The 17,919-nt window shown below is 36.1% G+C and overlaps 1 protein-coding gene across 1 annotated transcript in view; it reads right to left on the bottom strand.

Moving 5' to 3' along the window:
* The window catches only part of LOC150095896 (uncharacterized), a 267,756-nt gene that overhangs the window by 223,249 nt on the left and 26,588 nt on the right, over positions 1-17,919 (bottom strand). The window contains exon 3 of the mRNA XM_090409557.1: positions 11,079-11,159. Within this exon, the coding sequence (XP_090265683.1) occupies positions 11,079-11,159 (81 nt within the window). The remainder of the gene's footprint in view (positions 1-11,078; positions 11,160-17,919) is intronic.

Raw genomic sequence — 17,919 nt, forward strand, 5'->3', positions numbered from 1 at the left:
AGGCGAGGTATGATAGATACTGTATGAATGTCAAATAGTTGTGATGAATATGATTTGGGGCCTCCCTCGATGAGTCCAATGACTCCCTGGAGTTGCCCGTAATAATAGTAATAATCTACATCAACGCCATCTACCACCCATCATCACCACCACTAGTATTTTCACAGACAACCACAAACATCCATGCCTAGGCAGGATTCGAACCTGCAGCCTCTTGGCTGGAGAGCAGATACGCTAACCACTTGGCCAACCAGGCTGGCTAATATAACAATGCTAAAAGAGCTGCTTGATTCCTCATTGTTTTTCTTCCTGGTTTTGCAGCATCTACAAACAGTAGTGACTTCAGTTAAACCCATCTCGATATCATTAATACCACTAGTGACTTTCCTTTTCTGGGATACTGGATCCTCATATCCTCATATACAACTTCCTGATACCTATCTGAGAGCTTGTTGCCTATCCAAGTCAATAGTCTGTCATTCAATCCCCATCTACTTCAGTTTAGTTTAGTTATCACGTTGTGGTGTTGCACTCTTTCAAAAGCCTTTGCAAAGTCTAAGTATACTGCGATATATGCATCTCTTCTGTCGATACATTCATCATAATGTTATAGTACATAAGTAAGTTGGAGGTATGATAGATAACAAACCCATGCTGACAAGCACATCAGAGAATACTACTGTTATCAACCTATTTTTATCCATGCTCTCACTGACCTCTCCAACACCTTAACCACAACTCAAGATATATAGATCTACCTATAATTTTTCAGTCTTAGCCTAATTACTACTTTTGTAAAGAGAAACAATTTTACCTTCTTTCCAATCCTTTGAGACTTGTGCTGTTACAAGACTCTAGTTAAACAGGTAAGCCAAGGTTGACACTAACTCACTGGAACATTCCCTTAACCACCTTACTGGCCATTATGGATCAAGTACGCATTAGCATACGCTTTGTATCCATCATATATTTCAATGTAATATCAATGGTATTACAATTTTAATATGCACTTTGCATCCATGGTAACCTGGACTTATATATATGTCTTGGCCAGTAGCGTGGTTAAGGCATATGATGAAATCATGAAATCATATTGTCTTCTTCTTCTCTATAAGTAACATGTACATCAAGATGAAAAATATTTACTTAACTACAGCACTACGTGATTAAATTTAAATTATTATTAATCTTCTATCCACAATTTTCTTCCAAATTAGTCTTACTTGTCAGCACTCCAATATTGTCATATCTAACATTTCATGATTTTGAAATTTTTCGCTTTAAACTGAATCAATCCACCTTGACATTGGTCTTCTTCTGGGTCTCTTTTCTGCTATTTTGAATCAAACATCTGTTTTGCTAACCTTTCCTCACCAATTCTATTTAAGTGGCCATACCACCTTAGGTTAGTTCTGCTTACACATTCTTGAATGCTAACAATGTCAAGTTCCTTTCTTATAACTTCATTTTTAATCGAATTCTTCCATTGCTGCCATTTGTTCACTCTCCTAAGTTTTCTCAGAGCACTCATATCTGTGGCAACTAGTCTTTGATCAAGTGCCAAATCCTCAGGTCCATAACTTAAACATTTCCAATTCTAATATCAGACCTAATGCCACTTTCTTTCATAATGTGATCCACAGAGATGATGAATAAGAGTGGAGATAATATGCATCCTTGTCTTATCCCTGATTTTACATCAAACCATATTCCTTTATTTTCTTTAATTCTAACTGTTGACGTATAACTTAAATATAGAATATGTACTGCCTTGCATAATGTTCCATTTATCCCATATAATTGATTTTGATTTTCTCTGGACACGTTATCATACGTATTTTCCAAATCTACAGAACTTAAGTGGCCAAACCACCTTAGGTTAGTTCTGCTTACACTTTCTTGAATACTAACAATGTCAAGTTCCTTTCTTATATTATATTATTTGGAAGGAAGGTAAGATAGTGCCATTGCATAAGGGTGGTAACAGACTGGAAGTGTCTAATTATAGGCCAGTTTGTGTGTCATCAGTAGTTGTTAAGATCTTGGAGAAAGCAGTGAGGGACCATATACAGCATTGGGCAGATGAGGGTAATGTTATCTGTGAGAGTCAACATGGATTTGTGAAGGGGCACTCTTGTTTTAGCAATATGCTAGCCTTTTATAATAAGGTTACAAGAACATTAGATGAGGGAAAGACATATACTGCAATTTTCTTAGACTTAGCGAAGGCATTTGACAGGGTGCCACATGATAAGCTGACATTTAAGTTGTAGCACGTGGGTCTGGATGTCAGATTGGTCAACTGGATTCAGGATTGGCTGTCTGATAGGTATCAGAGAGTTGTGTATGGTGGAGCTGTTTCAAGGAGGCAGAGAGTTATAAGTGGCGTCCCACAGGGCTCAGTACTAGGACCTATATTGTTTAACCTTTATATCAATGACATTGCCAGTGGATTGCAAGGGGATATCCAGTTGTTTGTGATGATGCGAAGCTGGGAAGGATTATTAGTAATAGTGCAGATGTGGTAGCCCTACAAGAGGATTTGAATAAGCTAGATAGATGGGCAAATGAATAGGGGAGTTGTCAGTTTAATACAGCAAAATGTAAGGTCTTGAGGTTTGGGAAACATCGACGGGACACTGCATACTCTATGGAAGTAGTTAAACTGGAGGAACTAGGAGAGACAAGAGATCTGTGGTTGATGATTGAGAGAAACCTGAAATTTAGGGGACATATTGCAAAGGTGGTGAAGGTAACACAGAGGATTGCTGCAATTATGAGAAGGACACTGACCTGCAGAGATAAAAGGGTTATCATTCCGTTGTATAAGTCTCTGATCAGACTATCTGAATAGACACTTAGACTATTTTTCTCAGATTTGGTCCCCAGAATTTGAAGGGGATAAATTAACTGTGGAAAGGGTACAGAGACAGATGACAAAGATGGTTTCAGGACTGTACAATTTTGGTTATGAGGATTGGCTGAGGGAATGTAGACTGCAGAGTTTGGTGGATAGAAGAAGGAGAGGTGATATGATTGAGACTTTTAAACTGTTGAGAGGTGATTACAGGGTTGACACCGGGGAGTTCTTTCGCTTGGTTGAACAGTGGGAAGGAGTGATGACAAGAGGCCATCCCTGGAAGTTACGAAAGGAAACTGTGAGCAAGAGGGTAAGGAGTGGTTTCTTTGCGTGGACGGTGGTTGAACCGTGGAATGCATTGCCTGATGGAGTGGTGAAAGCGAGAACGATCAATGAGTTTAAGGAGTGGTATGATAGACTTTGTGTTTCTTAGAGGGGGGACCTCCCCTCGATGAGTCTTGACAGACTTTATATTCTTAGGAAGGACCTCCCACGATGAGTCTTTTGACTCCATGGAGGCCTGAATAATAATAATAATAATAATAAGCAAAGATCCTTGCCATATTCCCATGATTTCTCAACTATTTGTCATAAAGTGAAAATTTTATCTTATCAACCACCATTTGAGCTAAATCTAGCTTGTTCTTCTCCAAATTTTTCTTCCACTGTTTTCTCAACCTCTTTTCAAAGTATGCTAGTATAAATCTCACCTGGAACACTTAGTAGAGAAATTCCTCTGTAATTCTCACATTCAGCTTTATTCCCTGTTTTTATAGATGGGTACTATGGAAGCTCTACGCCAATCATAGGGAATTTGACCTTCTGAAGAGACCCTCTGAATTATATAGTGTAACTACTGCGAAACATATATACCTTATGGTAAACTACAACCCCACGAAAAGTATTAAAAAGAAAACAACTGAATTAATTAAATCTGCTCACACATGGCCAGAAGAAACAACAAAAAACTAATACCTCATTATGCCCGCGCGCACAGAATTTATGGCCTGCCAAAAATACACAAAGCAGACATACCACTATGTCTGATTGTTGAAGGATTCGACAGCCCAAATTACCACCTAGCCAAAAAAATAGCTGTCACACTCAAGGAATTGGTAGGTCAGTCCCCTTCCTACATAAAAAATACACAACATTTCATAAACAAAATTAAAAATATTACACTCAACGACCAAGATTTATTAGTCGGCTTTGACATAACTTCCCTTTTCACCAATGTCCCGATCAATGATACTATCTTGCTCCTACAGAACATATTTCCACACAACATCACGGCCCTCTTTGCCCATGTACTCCGCTCCGGATATTTCGTGTGGCAAAACAATTTTTACCTTCAAAAAGAGGGTACAGCCATGGGTGCACTAATCCCCCCCCCCAATAGCTAACTTTTATATGGAAGACTTTGAGCAACAAGCTCTAGAGTCAGCGTACCTGAAGCCCAAAATTTGGCTCAGATACGTCGACGATATTTTTGCCATTTGGCCCCACGGCTGCAGAACGCTAAATACATTCCTTAACCACCTGAACAAACAACGCAAATGGATCCAATTCACCATTGAAATAGAAAAAAACAACTCTCTTCCGTTCCTAGACACACACACACTCATCACACGTCTTCCCTCAGGCTGTCTCTCCTTCTCAGTCTACTGCAAACCAACACACACAGGGCAGTACATACACAAAAATTCGTATCACCACCCAACACAAAAACTAGATGTCATAAACACCGTTAAACACAGAGCTGAAACTATTTGTTCAAATGAACAAGCTCTAAATCAGGAATACAAGATCATCAACCATACATTTATAAAAATGGATACAGTCAAAAAACTATTCACAAGATCCTCCACAGAGATGCTAGTAAAAACAAAAAAGATTTCAAGAATGCTATTGCCATACCTTATGTTAGAGGCATTTCTGAAAAAAGAGACAGAACACACTACACAAATACAACATCAAAACCACCTTTAAATCCTCAACAAAATTAAGACACCTACTCAGTTCTTCCAAAGATCTTCTCCCACACCTAGCCCACCCAGGGGTACACAAAATACAATGCACATGTAACCTACCATACATAGGGGGAAACAGGGCGAACCATCCCAATCAGGAAGGACGAACACAAACAACAGATTAAATACCTCCATTTTGGAAAAACTGGCCTTTCTGACCATGCATTCCAAACATACCACAGAATTGATTGGAAAATACCAAGTCCCTACACCACATCAAAACCTGGTTCGAGAGGAAATTTAAAGAAGCATGTGAAATGCTGAAACATAATCCAAATCTGAACAAAAATGATGGCCTAACCATTCCAAGAATGTGGAGGATCCATTTGCAACCTTTACAGCAACCAGAACAAGCCAAAGAAAAATCCCACTACAAGAAGACTTGGTGAAGTGTTTTTTTTTTTCGTTACCATTCAATAGCAACTTGAACTGTATGCCCCGAAGAAATCATAGTATAACAATCTGAACTGTACAATCCAGAAGAATCTTAGTACATGAGGACTTTAGCAGAATTTATTGTTGTTTTTTATTTATTTTATTTATTAATTATTTAAATGTATTTATTTATTTTATTTTATCTTATTTAATTATCACTAGAGGTCAGGCTAAGAAACAGATTAATTAACAGTGTAGATTTAATTTACCTTTATAGAGCGCAAGAGCATGTAGCTTGGTTCCCTATACACATGTATCCTTCTGATGATGACCTCAATACAGGGGTTGAAACATCAAGTGTTATTTTATTAATAATTAGTAAAATAATCATTTCAACACATGTGTTTTGTGTCCCTAAATTAGTAAATATGAATGCTGTCACCATGTAACCTTAAAAGAAAGTGTCATTCAAAGTTATTACCCCAGACATCTAGAATATCCTTGTTGAAAGTTTTTCACTGGTTACATTATAAATTAAAGTTACCAAGAAATTATATACTTAGTTTAATCCATTATCCAAATGTAAGCAAACAAAGTTTGCGCCGGAAGTATTTTCAGGACTGGGTAACTCGTGGTAAAGGTGGCATGACTTCACATCACTTGCCTTAGGATCCCAGGATCCCATAATGCAAAGCACATCTCCTTGCGGACATGTATAATGCTAGGCATTATGGGAAGGGTCACTACCCAGACCAAGTATCCCTGTTTAAGTGCGGGGTTACCTCTCCAAAAACTCATGCGATCACTCAGATCAACGAACAATGAGCGACTTGAGTGATCATTTTTTTAACTCAGCGGTGGCTCTGCTCAGTGACAGGCTCCCCTGCCACCAAGTAGAACCGCTCATATTCCAGGAAAAGCATCAGCCAAGGAAGCCCTACTACAAGCCACCCCAACGGACCCAAATCCCTGGATGCTCAAAAGCTCCCTAAGGCAAAAACCTTAAGGGAGCAAAAACTCTGCTCCCCCGGAATCAAACCACCAACCAGTTTCAACCTTTACTGAGGTCTCATCGGTGGGAGTCAGACCCAGACATGATACCAAGGCTAAAGTAATGCAGAAGTCATATTTTCATATGAGTTGCCAAAAGATGTCACACCTTATTATTAAAATACTCTGGATTAGAGATAGTTAGTTGAAAGTTTTGCACTTGGTTATACTATAAATCAGGCCTGCATGCAGCCTGCAATGCTATTTATTTTGGTCCATCTGCCTGATTGAATTATTTAATCATACGGGGGAATATGAAATTAGATGATTATTTCCTAGCGTTGAATTAAATTTTTACTAAGACCGCATGTTTACGCTTATGCGATTAATGTCACAATCATGTTTCTTTCAACTCGACAATAACTTGCATTTGGAGTTATTCCGACTGTCGTATTTAATAATAAATTATTATAATCACTTCGAGGTTTTGTTAGCGCTAGTGTCGCTGCATGGAAATTCAAAGTTACATCTCCGTGATAACGACTTGATGTCTACGAACGAGAATGAATCTTATTACACAAAGTTGGCCGTGCCTTGACTGGCTTTGGCAGCATAGTGGTTGGTTGTAGCTGAAGCAATACATTACATAACTGTTATCATAACCTGCATTATTGTGAGTTTTTCATCATTAGTTTTTTGTAATTAATATTGTCAATCTCGACACAATGAGCTTAAGTAAAAAGTGTGAAATAGATTCGGGACATCGAGCATTTAACCCTGAGTAGACAAACAAATATTTTTTTACGTTGTTTAAGGACAAAATAGTGTGTAGTGTTTGCCGGGAATGTATCGCTGTGTCGAAAGAATACAATCTGAGACGTTATTTTGAATCGAAACATCCTAACCTTGGCAAGTTGGATGCAAGTGAAAAGAAAATAAAAGCAGCAAAGTTATTGAAAGTCCTTTACGGTGAGCAACTAGCCTTTAAAAAAGTGACATCTGCAAATGAAGTTGCCACAAGAGGTAAGCTTAAAAATATCACAAGAAACAGTTTGTGCTGGCAAATCATTTACTGAGGGAGAGTTCATAAAAAAGTGTCTGATGATTGTCGCTTCCGAATTGTGTCCTCATAAGTAAAATAATTTTAAAAATACCAGTTTGTACTGTATGACTGTTCAGCGCAGGGTGGCTGATATTGCCGAGGATCTTAAAGATAACCTGCAAAAATTGGCTAGTGAATTTGTCTATTTTTCGCTTGCTATGGATGAAAGTACTGACGTGAAAGATACTGCACAGCTTTTAACATATGTAAGAGGCGTTAATAAGAATTTTGAGGTGACAGAGGGGCTTGCTGGTTTGTGTTCAATGAAAGGAAGAACAATAGGAAAGGAGATCACAGAAAATGTGAAGATGTGTGTAACCGAAAAACTATCCTTAAATTTCAAGAATTTAATAGCAGTTTGTACTGATGTGCCCCATCTATGTGTGGAAAAAATGTTGGTGATGTAACATTTATTGAACAGTATGCAGGTAAGCAATTGACAAAATTTCACTGCCTAATTCATCAGCAGGTGTTATGTTCAAAAGTTTTGCACTTTGATCATGTGATTAATGTAGTATTTACTCTGGTCAACTATATTTGAGCTCGGGGTTTGAAACACAATGTTTCAGGTTTCTTGAAGAAAATGATGCTTAGTATGGGGATCTACCATACCACACTGATGGACGTTGGTTGAGCCATGGTAAAGTTTTGTCACACTTTGTCGCTCTAAAAAAGAAATTAGTTGAATTTTTGGAATCTCAAGAAGATATGGAAAAATTCCCAGAAATAATGGATGAAGAATGGAATCAAGATTTATTTTTCTTGTGTGACATTTTGGGTCACTTAACTTACATTATGTTAAGTGACCTTAACTTACATTATGTTAAGTGACCTTAACTTACAGCTTCAAGGAAAAAATAAGTTTGTTTTTCAGTTAATGTCTCTTATAAAGGCATTCAAAATGAAATTAAGTTTGTTTGAAAATCAACTTGCTAGGGGGATATGTCACATTTCTTAACTTGTCGACAGAATATTCCATCAGAATATCAATGGTGGGTGGAAAATATAAGAGGCACATATCACTTCTAAGTATGGAGTTTCAAAAAAGAATGCCATTGAGTAATGAAAACGAAGTCTGCATAAAAGTGATTGAGGATCCAATTTCTCTCGAAGCAGGAAATCTACCTGTCGAACTTCAGATGGAAGTTATTGATTTCCAGTGTTCTGAAAACTATCAGGTCAAGCATACGGAGAGTACTTTACAAGTGCTTTATTCTATTCTGGATCAGGATAAATTTAAAAGTTTATTGGATACTACCAACCAGGTATTTTGTATGTTTGGGAGCACATATACTTGTGAACAAACATTTTCGGTCATTAACTTGAACAAAACCAAACAGCGTTCATCTTTAAGTGATATCAATTTAGAGGCCACATTAAGAACAGTCACTTCAAACATGACACCAAACTTTGATAAAATAGTGGCAACAAAGAAATGCAATGTGTCACATTGTGACATTCAGTCACTGATATTTCACTGAGAATAAGTGTGATATTCTCAATGAAATTATTAGTAAACTTTGTGTTTATGTTTAAGTGGTTTTTATTGAAAAATTTTGCAGCTATATCTTTTTGTAAATAATTTTGATTATAATTTTAATTGTAACTCTCTAAAAATTGTAAATATGCATATTAATTAGTATTTACTGTAGGCCTACTAACAAATTTACTTAGGTTTAGCTGCAGTGGACTAGTCTAAGATTCTAGGTCCGAAGTGATCTGGCCCTTGGTCAGGTGGTCCAAGTTGGGTTTGGTCCTCAAAGACAATCAAGTTGTGCAGGCCTGCTATAAATTAAAGATACCAAGGAATTATATACTTGGTTTAATCCTTTATCCAAGTGTAAGCAAACAAAGTTGGCACCTGAAGTATTTTCAGGACTCTTATTTATTTTCAGGATCTCTTTACTGTATTCAACTTAAAATTAGTAATAGTCTTGGACCAGCTATTTCCGATTGGCTATTGAACTGCCTATTTATTCTCCAAAAGTTAAAAGGGCTAAAAATTGCCCTTTTAACTTTTGTCCTTGCCTTCTCCTTAGGAAATAATAGGCATTAGTGTTTTTTTTTTTTTTTTTTTTTTGCAAAGTTCAGGAAAAATTAAGATAATGTCATGATTGCATGAGTTGTTTTTAATGCAGAACTAATTATTATATAAATGATACAGTGAGCCAGCACAACATTCATCTGGGGGAGACTGAAAAATCCATAGCATCAACCAACAATGAATGGAAGTCTCAAAAGTTAGGGGGTATTTTTTGTGTGCATGTATGTACTATTTTATAAGAATATTATTATTATTATTGTTATTGTTATGTGACACCTCCATGGAGGCCAAAGACTCATCGAGGGAGAGTGTGCGAACAGCATCAAATGATTGATCTCCTTCCAACTACTAACCACGCTCAAACTTGATTAATTTTTTGGGAGATATTAGTAGAGGCTCTACCAATCGACCAACCTTTGCTATCTACTGTTCATATGTCTTCAAAGAAATTACATTTGCAAAAACTGTTTTCCTCTGTTAATTAATTGGTTATAATCTCCACGTAATGAAAAATTATACGATTTTATCCTGCAATTAAGTGGTTCTTCCATCACTTTCCTACATCTGTGACAGACTATCTGAAAAATACAGCAGCAGCATCATCACAATGGAAAGGGTGTGGTACTTAAGGGGATACCATATAGGTGTTTAGGCCCACATCTGAGATTTACACACAATGCTGTGAGATCTCTTCCAGTGGGGCTGTGTGAAGAACGTGATGAATCTGTCACCACTACCACATGGCATTCATGAAATCAAATGTATGCAGTGCCATCAATCATGAGATGCATAATGGCAAAACACATGTAAGAAAATAAACACTGTACCCAGGAGCTTTGCTGCATGACTTTGTCGAGCATGTTCCAGCAGCACCGGCCCGAGCAAATTTTTGAGTCTGTGCAAGATTTTTTTTCCACCCTTCAGTTTCATATTTATATTATTTATTAATATATCAAATTTTATGTTAAAATATTAAATTACTAAATAAAAATTTCTGATTAATTTTGTTTCTTAAATAAAAATATTCTATTTATAAGAGAATCAAATTTTCTCAATGAAATCGGATCTAAATGTTTCTGTCCCGGGGATTATCAAAATAAAAATAATTATTTGGAGCTTATATAATTGGAATAAAATATAATTATCTTTATAAATATGTATATATAAATTGAATATTTTTGAAATATATGATATATCCAATTTAATTTTTTTTTTTTTTTTTTTTACTTTTTAATTTTTTCTGCCTCCAGTATAATTGTAATAAACTCTTCGTAAGTTTTCCATCGTTTTACTTTTCTGCTTGCAGCATTCGCCCATTCGCCATTGCCTCGAGATGGGACTATGTTCCAGTTTATATGGCTGATTCAACATACAAATTTTTTTTTGATTTCACACAACATACAAATTTTTTTTTGAAATCACAAATTTTAGTGATTCCATTTTTAATAAACATTGTATTCTTTTCTTTGAATAATCCTATATTAAGAATGAAAGCTAATCATCATGATGCATTTAACATCTCTCCTATCTATGATTTTCATTTTATCAATATAATTATTAACTAATAGAGAAAGCAAGCATGAGTACTAAATATAAAACACTATGGATGAATTTTATCTATTTATTTCTTGGTTCAAAATATAAATTAAATTACTAAATAAAAGATTATTTACATACTGGTAAACCAGGAGCTCCTTGTGGACCTGAGATTCCATTGATTCCATCCTGACCTGATGGTCCTTCTTCACCTCTTTCGCCCTATAACAAAAAAGAATTATGCATTTGGCATACAAAAATAATGTGGACATATATATATATATATATATATTGTCAATAAAAGTAGAACTTACAAGATTCAACTAGAGTTTGGTAACAAGACTGAAAACTAACTTTTTGCATTAATTCTGGCATGCTCATTGTAAATCTGGACTTTGCAAATCACTGCAGTTTAGAAGAGAACAGTAATGACTATTTATTAATAGTGTAAATTCTTATAAAAATAATCATTGTGATATCCACAGATAATCTCACAAACATCTCCCTGTAATATTTGAACATCTCATAAATCTCTCTCTCTCTGTAATACCTCGATCTCAAAAATATCTTATTGTAATATCTATAGAAAAGATATCTCTGTGTAATTGTAAATAAGGATTAATACTACCACTTGCTGGTGAAAGTGATCACAAGGCATTGATTTTGAAAGATCACCAAAAGAGAGAAGAATTTGGTAGAATAAGCTGGCATCAATACAACAGAATGACAAACTGCAGGAAAGGAAAATGATAAATTTTTAAAGCACATCAGAAACAAAGAATGATCATATCTATACCAAGATTTAGTAAGATAAATAAGATATGAGTGAAATCTACAAATTAAAGTTGTAGAGAGTTGTAAAGCAGGATTATAACATATATTATGAGGCCAAGAAATTACATTCTTGTTTTAATCCTTTATTCAAGTGTATACACCTGAAGATGCTTTGTGTGTGATTCATGATTAGTCTACTTGTATATAGAAGCTGTTGACTTCACACCAACTACCTCAGTATCCCATAATTCAAAGTACACTTCTTTTGGATGTATAAATTGCTATTTTATGATTTATTATTATTATTATTATGTGACACCTCCAAGGAGTCCAAAGACACATCGAGGGAGTGCACCTACTCTACAACTCTCCATCTCCACCACTCAATCCACTAACTACAGAGATCTGCAACAACACCGACGCCATCTACTGCCCACCACAACCACTAACCTTTACTTGGATAAAGGATTAAACTATATTTATTATAGTCTAACCAAGTGAAAAATAAACTTTCAACATCTTTCTCTAAATCCAGAGTAATTTAATAAAAAAGGTGGCACACCTTTTGGCAACTCCTATAGGTAAAGATGACCTCGCTAGTGCTTCTGCCTGGTATCTCCACCACTGGGCCTGGCTCCCACTGAAGAGACCTCAAGAAAGGTTGAAACTAGTCTGGGTAGTGGCCAATCCTTTAATGCATAACATTATACATATCCACAAGGAGATGTGTTTTGCATTATGGGAGATACTGGGATAGGAGTGATGTTATCTTGGTCGACCTTTGCTACGAGTTGTCCGGTGTTGTACTACCTTACCCCAGTAAGGTAATACAACACCATATTCAGTCCTGAAGATATTTTCAGGTGCAAACTTCGTTTGCTCACACTTGGATAAAGGATTAAACTAAATTTATTATAGTCTAACCAAGTGAAAAATAAACTTTCAAGATCCAACATCAGGTTTGGTCATCTTCTATCAGAAGTCTATTGCATGGATCTCTCAGACACTCTTATCACAACATTACTAGTCGTTAATGATGTGCATTCACCACTGTTAGTTTATTTTTTAAATATTCTGTATTGCCGTTTTGTTAATCTGTTTGTTGTTTAACTCACACATATTTTTTTATTTCAGTCTTCTGAAGTATACTAAACTGTACATGAAACTAGTACAGGTTTAAACTGAATAAAATAACTGGTCAACAGTCTCTGTGTGGAATTTATACTAGATTAAATATTTTACTTCTCCTTCCATAGAAGCCTGAGAAGTAGAATCTAAAATTTATCCATATCTTCACCAGCTTGTACACATACTTCTCATCTGGCAATTTATCAAAGGAATGTGTTGGAAAAGGGAGGCCCATATACAATGATATTTTGCAAAATCTGAGAGTATCATTCTATGAGTTCTCCCTTTTACAACACATTCATCATCACTTTGTCATAAAATGGAGCTGAATACTAATGTAAGAACTACCCTTCATAATTTCATGCTAACCATCACAGAAAATTCTCTGTCCATCAATTCTGAACACTATTCCTAACCAACTTATCTAACATCTTATTTACAACTGTGGGTTGTACAGACCAGTCTATAATTGGAAACTTGTGTCTTAGAACCACACTCATGAAGTGGCATTCTTGTGCCATCTCCATGCTCTTTAGAAACACTTCAATGTGCAAAAATCTCATTAAACAACTAGTCAAGGGCATAGGTTATTCTTTTGTAGATTCCATAAAAGTACGTGGTGATATGTCATCCATCCATTGCCAGTCGTATTAACATCTATTATTATTATTATTATTATTATTATTATTATTAAGACAGACCTCCAGGGAGTCAGAGACTCATCGAGGGAGGCCACATACTAGACACACCAGCTATCATACTTATTCTTGAATTCATTCACACTGCTTGCACTCAAAACATCCAATGGCAATCTATTCCAATCATACACTACCTTCTCAGAGAAAAATCTAGCCCTCAATCCCTTCTTAGCAGTCTTCATTCTCAGCTTCCAAGGATGCCCTCTTGTCCTTTCCCCACCCTCCATAAATTGAAAAATTCCATCAATTGAAATCCTGTATGACCCTTGCAGAAGTTTGTAAGTCTCAATCATATCACCCCCACTTTCTCCTGTTTGCTAGTGTCTATAGTCTACAAATTCTCAAACTGTCCTCATAATCAGTCCTGATATCATTTTTAACACTCTCCTTTGTACTCAATTCAATATATCAGAATCATAACAGAAATCAGGAGACCAAACCTGAGCACAATAGTCCAAGTGAGGTCTTATCAAGGCCTTGTAAAGAGGAAAAATGACATCCTTATTTTTATATGTGAAGATTGTCTTTAGGTGTTAGATGAATTTCATCACTGCTTGACCATCATCCCATTTATTGGAGACCTGAAGTCACTTGAAAAAAGATCCACGTTTGGCCTCTAGAGCAGTATATATATATATATATATATATATACTGCTCAAAACAATTACAGGATATTCTTGTTAAAATTATTTCATGCTAAAATGTATAATTTGTTAGATTTGTAATAAATATCGATTGTTTAAACAATATCTCATCAATTACACCCTATTCATAAGTAAGGGAATATTTATTCATGTATAAAGTACCCAATAGTTATAATTATTTGCAGAAATTCATAATTATCTGACAGAAACTAAAATATCCCCTAATTATTTTGAGCAGTGTATATGTATATTATTAATATCATCATTATAGTTTTATCAAGTCAAAAAAATTCATACTGGAAGGTTTCTGTCACACACACATGGCTCATCAAACTATGTGCGTAAACTATTAGGGCATGGTTTAATAGGATATGCACGCAACTATTACTCCTTATCCCCCATCACACACAATGCAGAAATGGCCTGTTGTTCTCCTCCATTCTGTGAAACACTTCTTCTAAATATGGTAATAACAACTACCAACTTATATGTCTCAGTCACATATTTCTTCTTTCTCATCCAACCCTGCAAAATGCATTTACTTTCATGTTTCTTCATCTCAGCATTTTGGAGACCAGAAATCACTTAGTTAATCAGTCTCTGTGCCCTTTCCAATATCCTTTTGCAAACCAGCTAAACAAATCTGTGTATAGTAATCTATGTAATCTGATGAAAATTTTATACAAAGAAACCAAACCTACTTACTTCTACATAGCAATGTCCTCTGCATCTCTGCCGGCCTAGTTGGCCAAGCGGATAATGTATCCGCTCGCCAGCCAAAAGGCTGCAGGTTTGAATCCCGCTAAAGGCATGGATGTTTATGATTGTCTGTGGAAATACCAGTGGTGATCTGGGGTAGATGGCATTAGTGCAGTTGTGGTCAGTTGGTGATTGAATGGTGGGTGATTGAAATTGAACGGAGTTGTAGAGCAGGTTTCCCCCCTCGATGAGTCCTTGGACTCTTGGAGGTGTCAAATAATAATAATAATAATAATAATAATAACAATAATAATAATTTTATGTATCTCACATTACGCCTAATGAAGTAAAACACCACTGGAAAAGGATTAAAAGCACTGCTTAATTTTTCCTTTGGTGTTGACTGTAAGCTTGTAATCAGATCTTGGAGGATTAATGTTTCCCATATTTTAGGGAGTTATACACATCCATATTTATTCAGATTAGGGGACAGTTTTGAGGAATAGTTCTGAGGGCAGCTGCAGATTCAAAAAAAAAGACTTTCACTTTTAAACATGCTATGAAGGAACATAGCATGTTTAGTGCTATGAACAAAGAAGTCCCTTGAGGATCAAACAACTCTGTGCAAAACAGGAAACAATGTACTGGTATTAGACCTAATGTTTTATGTTGGATATAACATTCATAGTACTAGAAATAGCTAAGAACATTAGGCTTGATATCCCCAATGTTTCTTCTCAAGATTGCCTCCCAAAAGTAATTATTCATCTTGCCAACTCAGTGCCCTCAGGCAGCTACAAAAAGATAATAATACAATATAGTATAACTAGAGCATATAAGGGTAGTACCACAGTAATCCTTAATGCCAGCCATTGAATACAGTCAAAAAATGGATATCATTCTCAGTCTACCGTATTATTTGCTGGCATATAAAACGCACTTTTTTTTCTTTGAAAATAGGTTTGAAAAACAGGGTGCATCTCATACGCAGATATTCGGTTTTTTATTACTTTCATTTCTGGAAATTTTCTCTGTTCCGAGTTATGCGATTTCTTTCTTGCTTCCTTGTGGTGTGTGAGAGCATTCCAGTTACACAGAGTTCAGTGGATGCCCATCCACTGTTATAGACAATCACAGCTGTGTTCCTGTTTGTTTAAACTTTCCAATTGTTGCCATGGTTGTAGTGAACAGATAAATTTCTGCCATTAAATTTTCTCTAAATTTCTTGGCAAATAATGGCTGAAAAACGTCGGCATTGCTACAATATTGCATACAAGCTACGTGTGATTGCGTATGCTAAAGAACATGGAAACAGGACTGCAGAGAGGCATTTCGGACTACCCTCAACTGAGAAAATGATAGGAACTTGACGGAATCAGGAAGAGGATCTAAAAAAACCAACTCACAATAAACATAACCTACGAAATGGAACTGCAAAATGGCCAGAACTTGAGGCAGAACTGAATACTTGGATTTTAGACCACAGAAAAGCGGGACTTTCAGTGTCTACAAATTGAATTTCATCGATTCGTCATTAATGCAAAGAAATGAGAAAATTTTGAACTTGCACAAATAGGAAACATGGACGAGGTTCCGCTGACTTTTGATGTGCCCTCAAACGAAACTGTAGATTCCAAGGGCACAAAAAGTGTTACTGTTAAAACTTCTGGGCACGAAAAAACACTACACGGTTGTTTTATCTTGCTGTACTGATGGGACAAAATTGCCGCCACTATTGATTTTTAAAAGGAAGACGCTACCCAAAGAAAAAACTGCTTAAAGGAGTGTTTGAACATGTTCACGCAAAAGGCTGGATGGATGGAGGAGGAATGAAGTTATGGATAGATAAAATTTGGTCTAGGCGCCCTGTAGGACTGTTGAAGAAGCTTGCTCTGTTAGTATAGGATCAGTTTCATTCTCACAGAACAGAAGATGTTAAAACTCAGTTAGCTGTAATTCCAGGAGGTCTAACTAGTCAGCTTCAACCTTTAGATGTCTGTATTAATAAACCATTCAAGGGATTTATGAAGGGGAAGTGGAACAGCTGGATGCAGTCTTCAGATTTTGAGGTCACGCCATCAGGAAGAGGTCTAGCATTTCACAAATTTGTGAGTGGGTGCTGTGATGCTGTGAAAACTGAGACAGTGATTAAATCATTTAAGAAGTGTGACATTAGTAATGCACTGGATGGTACAGAGTACAATTTGTTGTATGAGAACTCATATTCTGATATAGAAGAGGTTTCAAGTGTCTCTTCATTTAGCTCTGGAGATGAATTTCTGGGTTTTCATGAAGAACATTAAAAGATGGGACTCTTTCCTAGTTATTATTATTATTATTACGGGCGACTCCAGGGAGTCCTTAAACATCATGTCCACACAACTATTTGACATTCTCACAGTATCTATCATACCTTGCCTTGAACTCACTCACTGTCATAGCACCCACAACAGACTCTGGCAGCTTATTACACTCATTTACCACTCTAAAAGTAAAGAACCCAGCTCGAACACCCTTGCTAACCACACTGTTGTCCAGCTTCCATAGATGTCCCCTAGTTCTCCCACCACCAGTCCTGATCTCAAAAATATCCTCTGAATTAATCTTATAGAAACCCTTCAGCAATTTTAATGTCTCAATCATATCTCTCCTTTTCCGCCTATCAACCAATTTCTGCAACCCACAAATCTTCAACCTGTTCTCATAAGGTTCATTCCATAGACCTGCAATCATCTTGGTCACTCGCCTCTGGATCCTCTCCAGATTAGGTATTTGTTGAAAGTAGACCTACTTATTACTTTATATTTGAAATACTATAAATTCATTATAATATTCAGTGATAAAATTTTTTTCCTAAAAAATGTGTACAAAAAAGGGGGTGTGTGTCTAATACGCCGGAAAATACGGTATATTCTATTAGATAATGGTACCAATAAATCTCAGATAAACATGTTAAAAAGTTTACCCCAAAAAAACACAAACAAACAATCTTGTCATCTTGTTCTGAAATCACCGAAAAGCTTGAGCCATTTAGTTCTT

Source organism: Typopeltis vanoorti, chromosome 19, assembly GCF_054136105.1.
Source record: "Typopeltis vanoorti isolate ZY-2024b chromosome 19, IOZ_Tvanoo_1.0, whole genome shotgun sequence".
In the NCBI taxonomy this organism is placed as follows: Eukaryota; Metazoa; Arthropoda; class Arachnida; order Uropygi; family Thelyphonidae; genus Typopeltis; species Typopeltis vanoorti.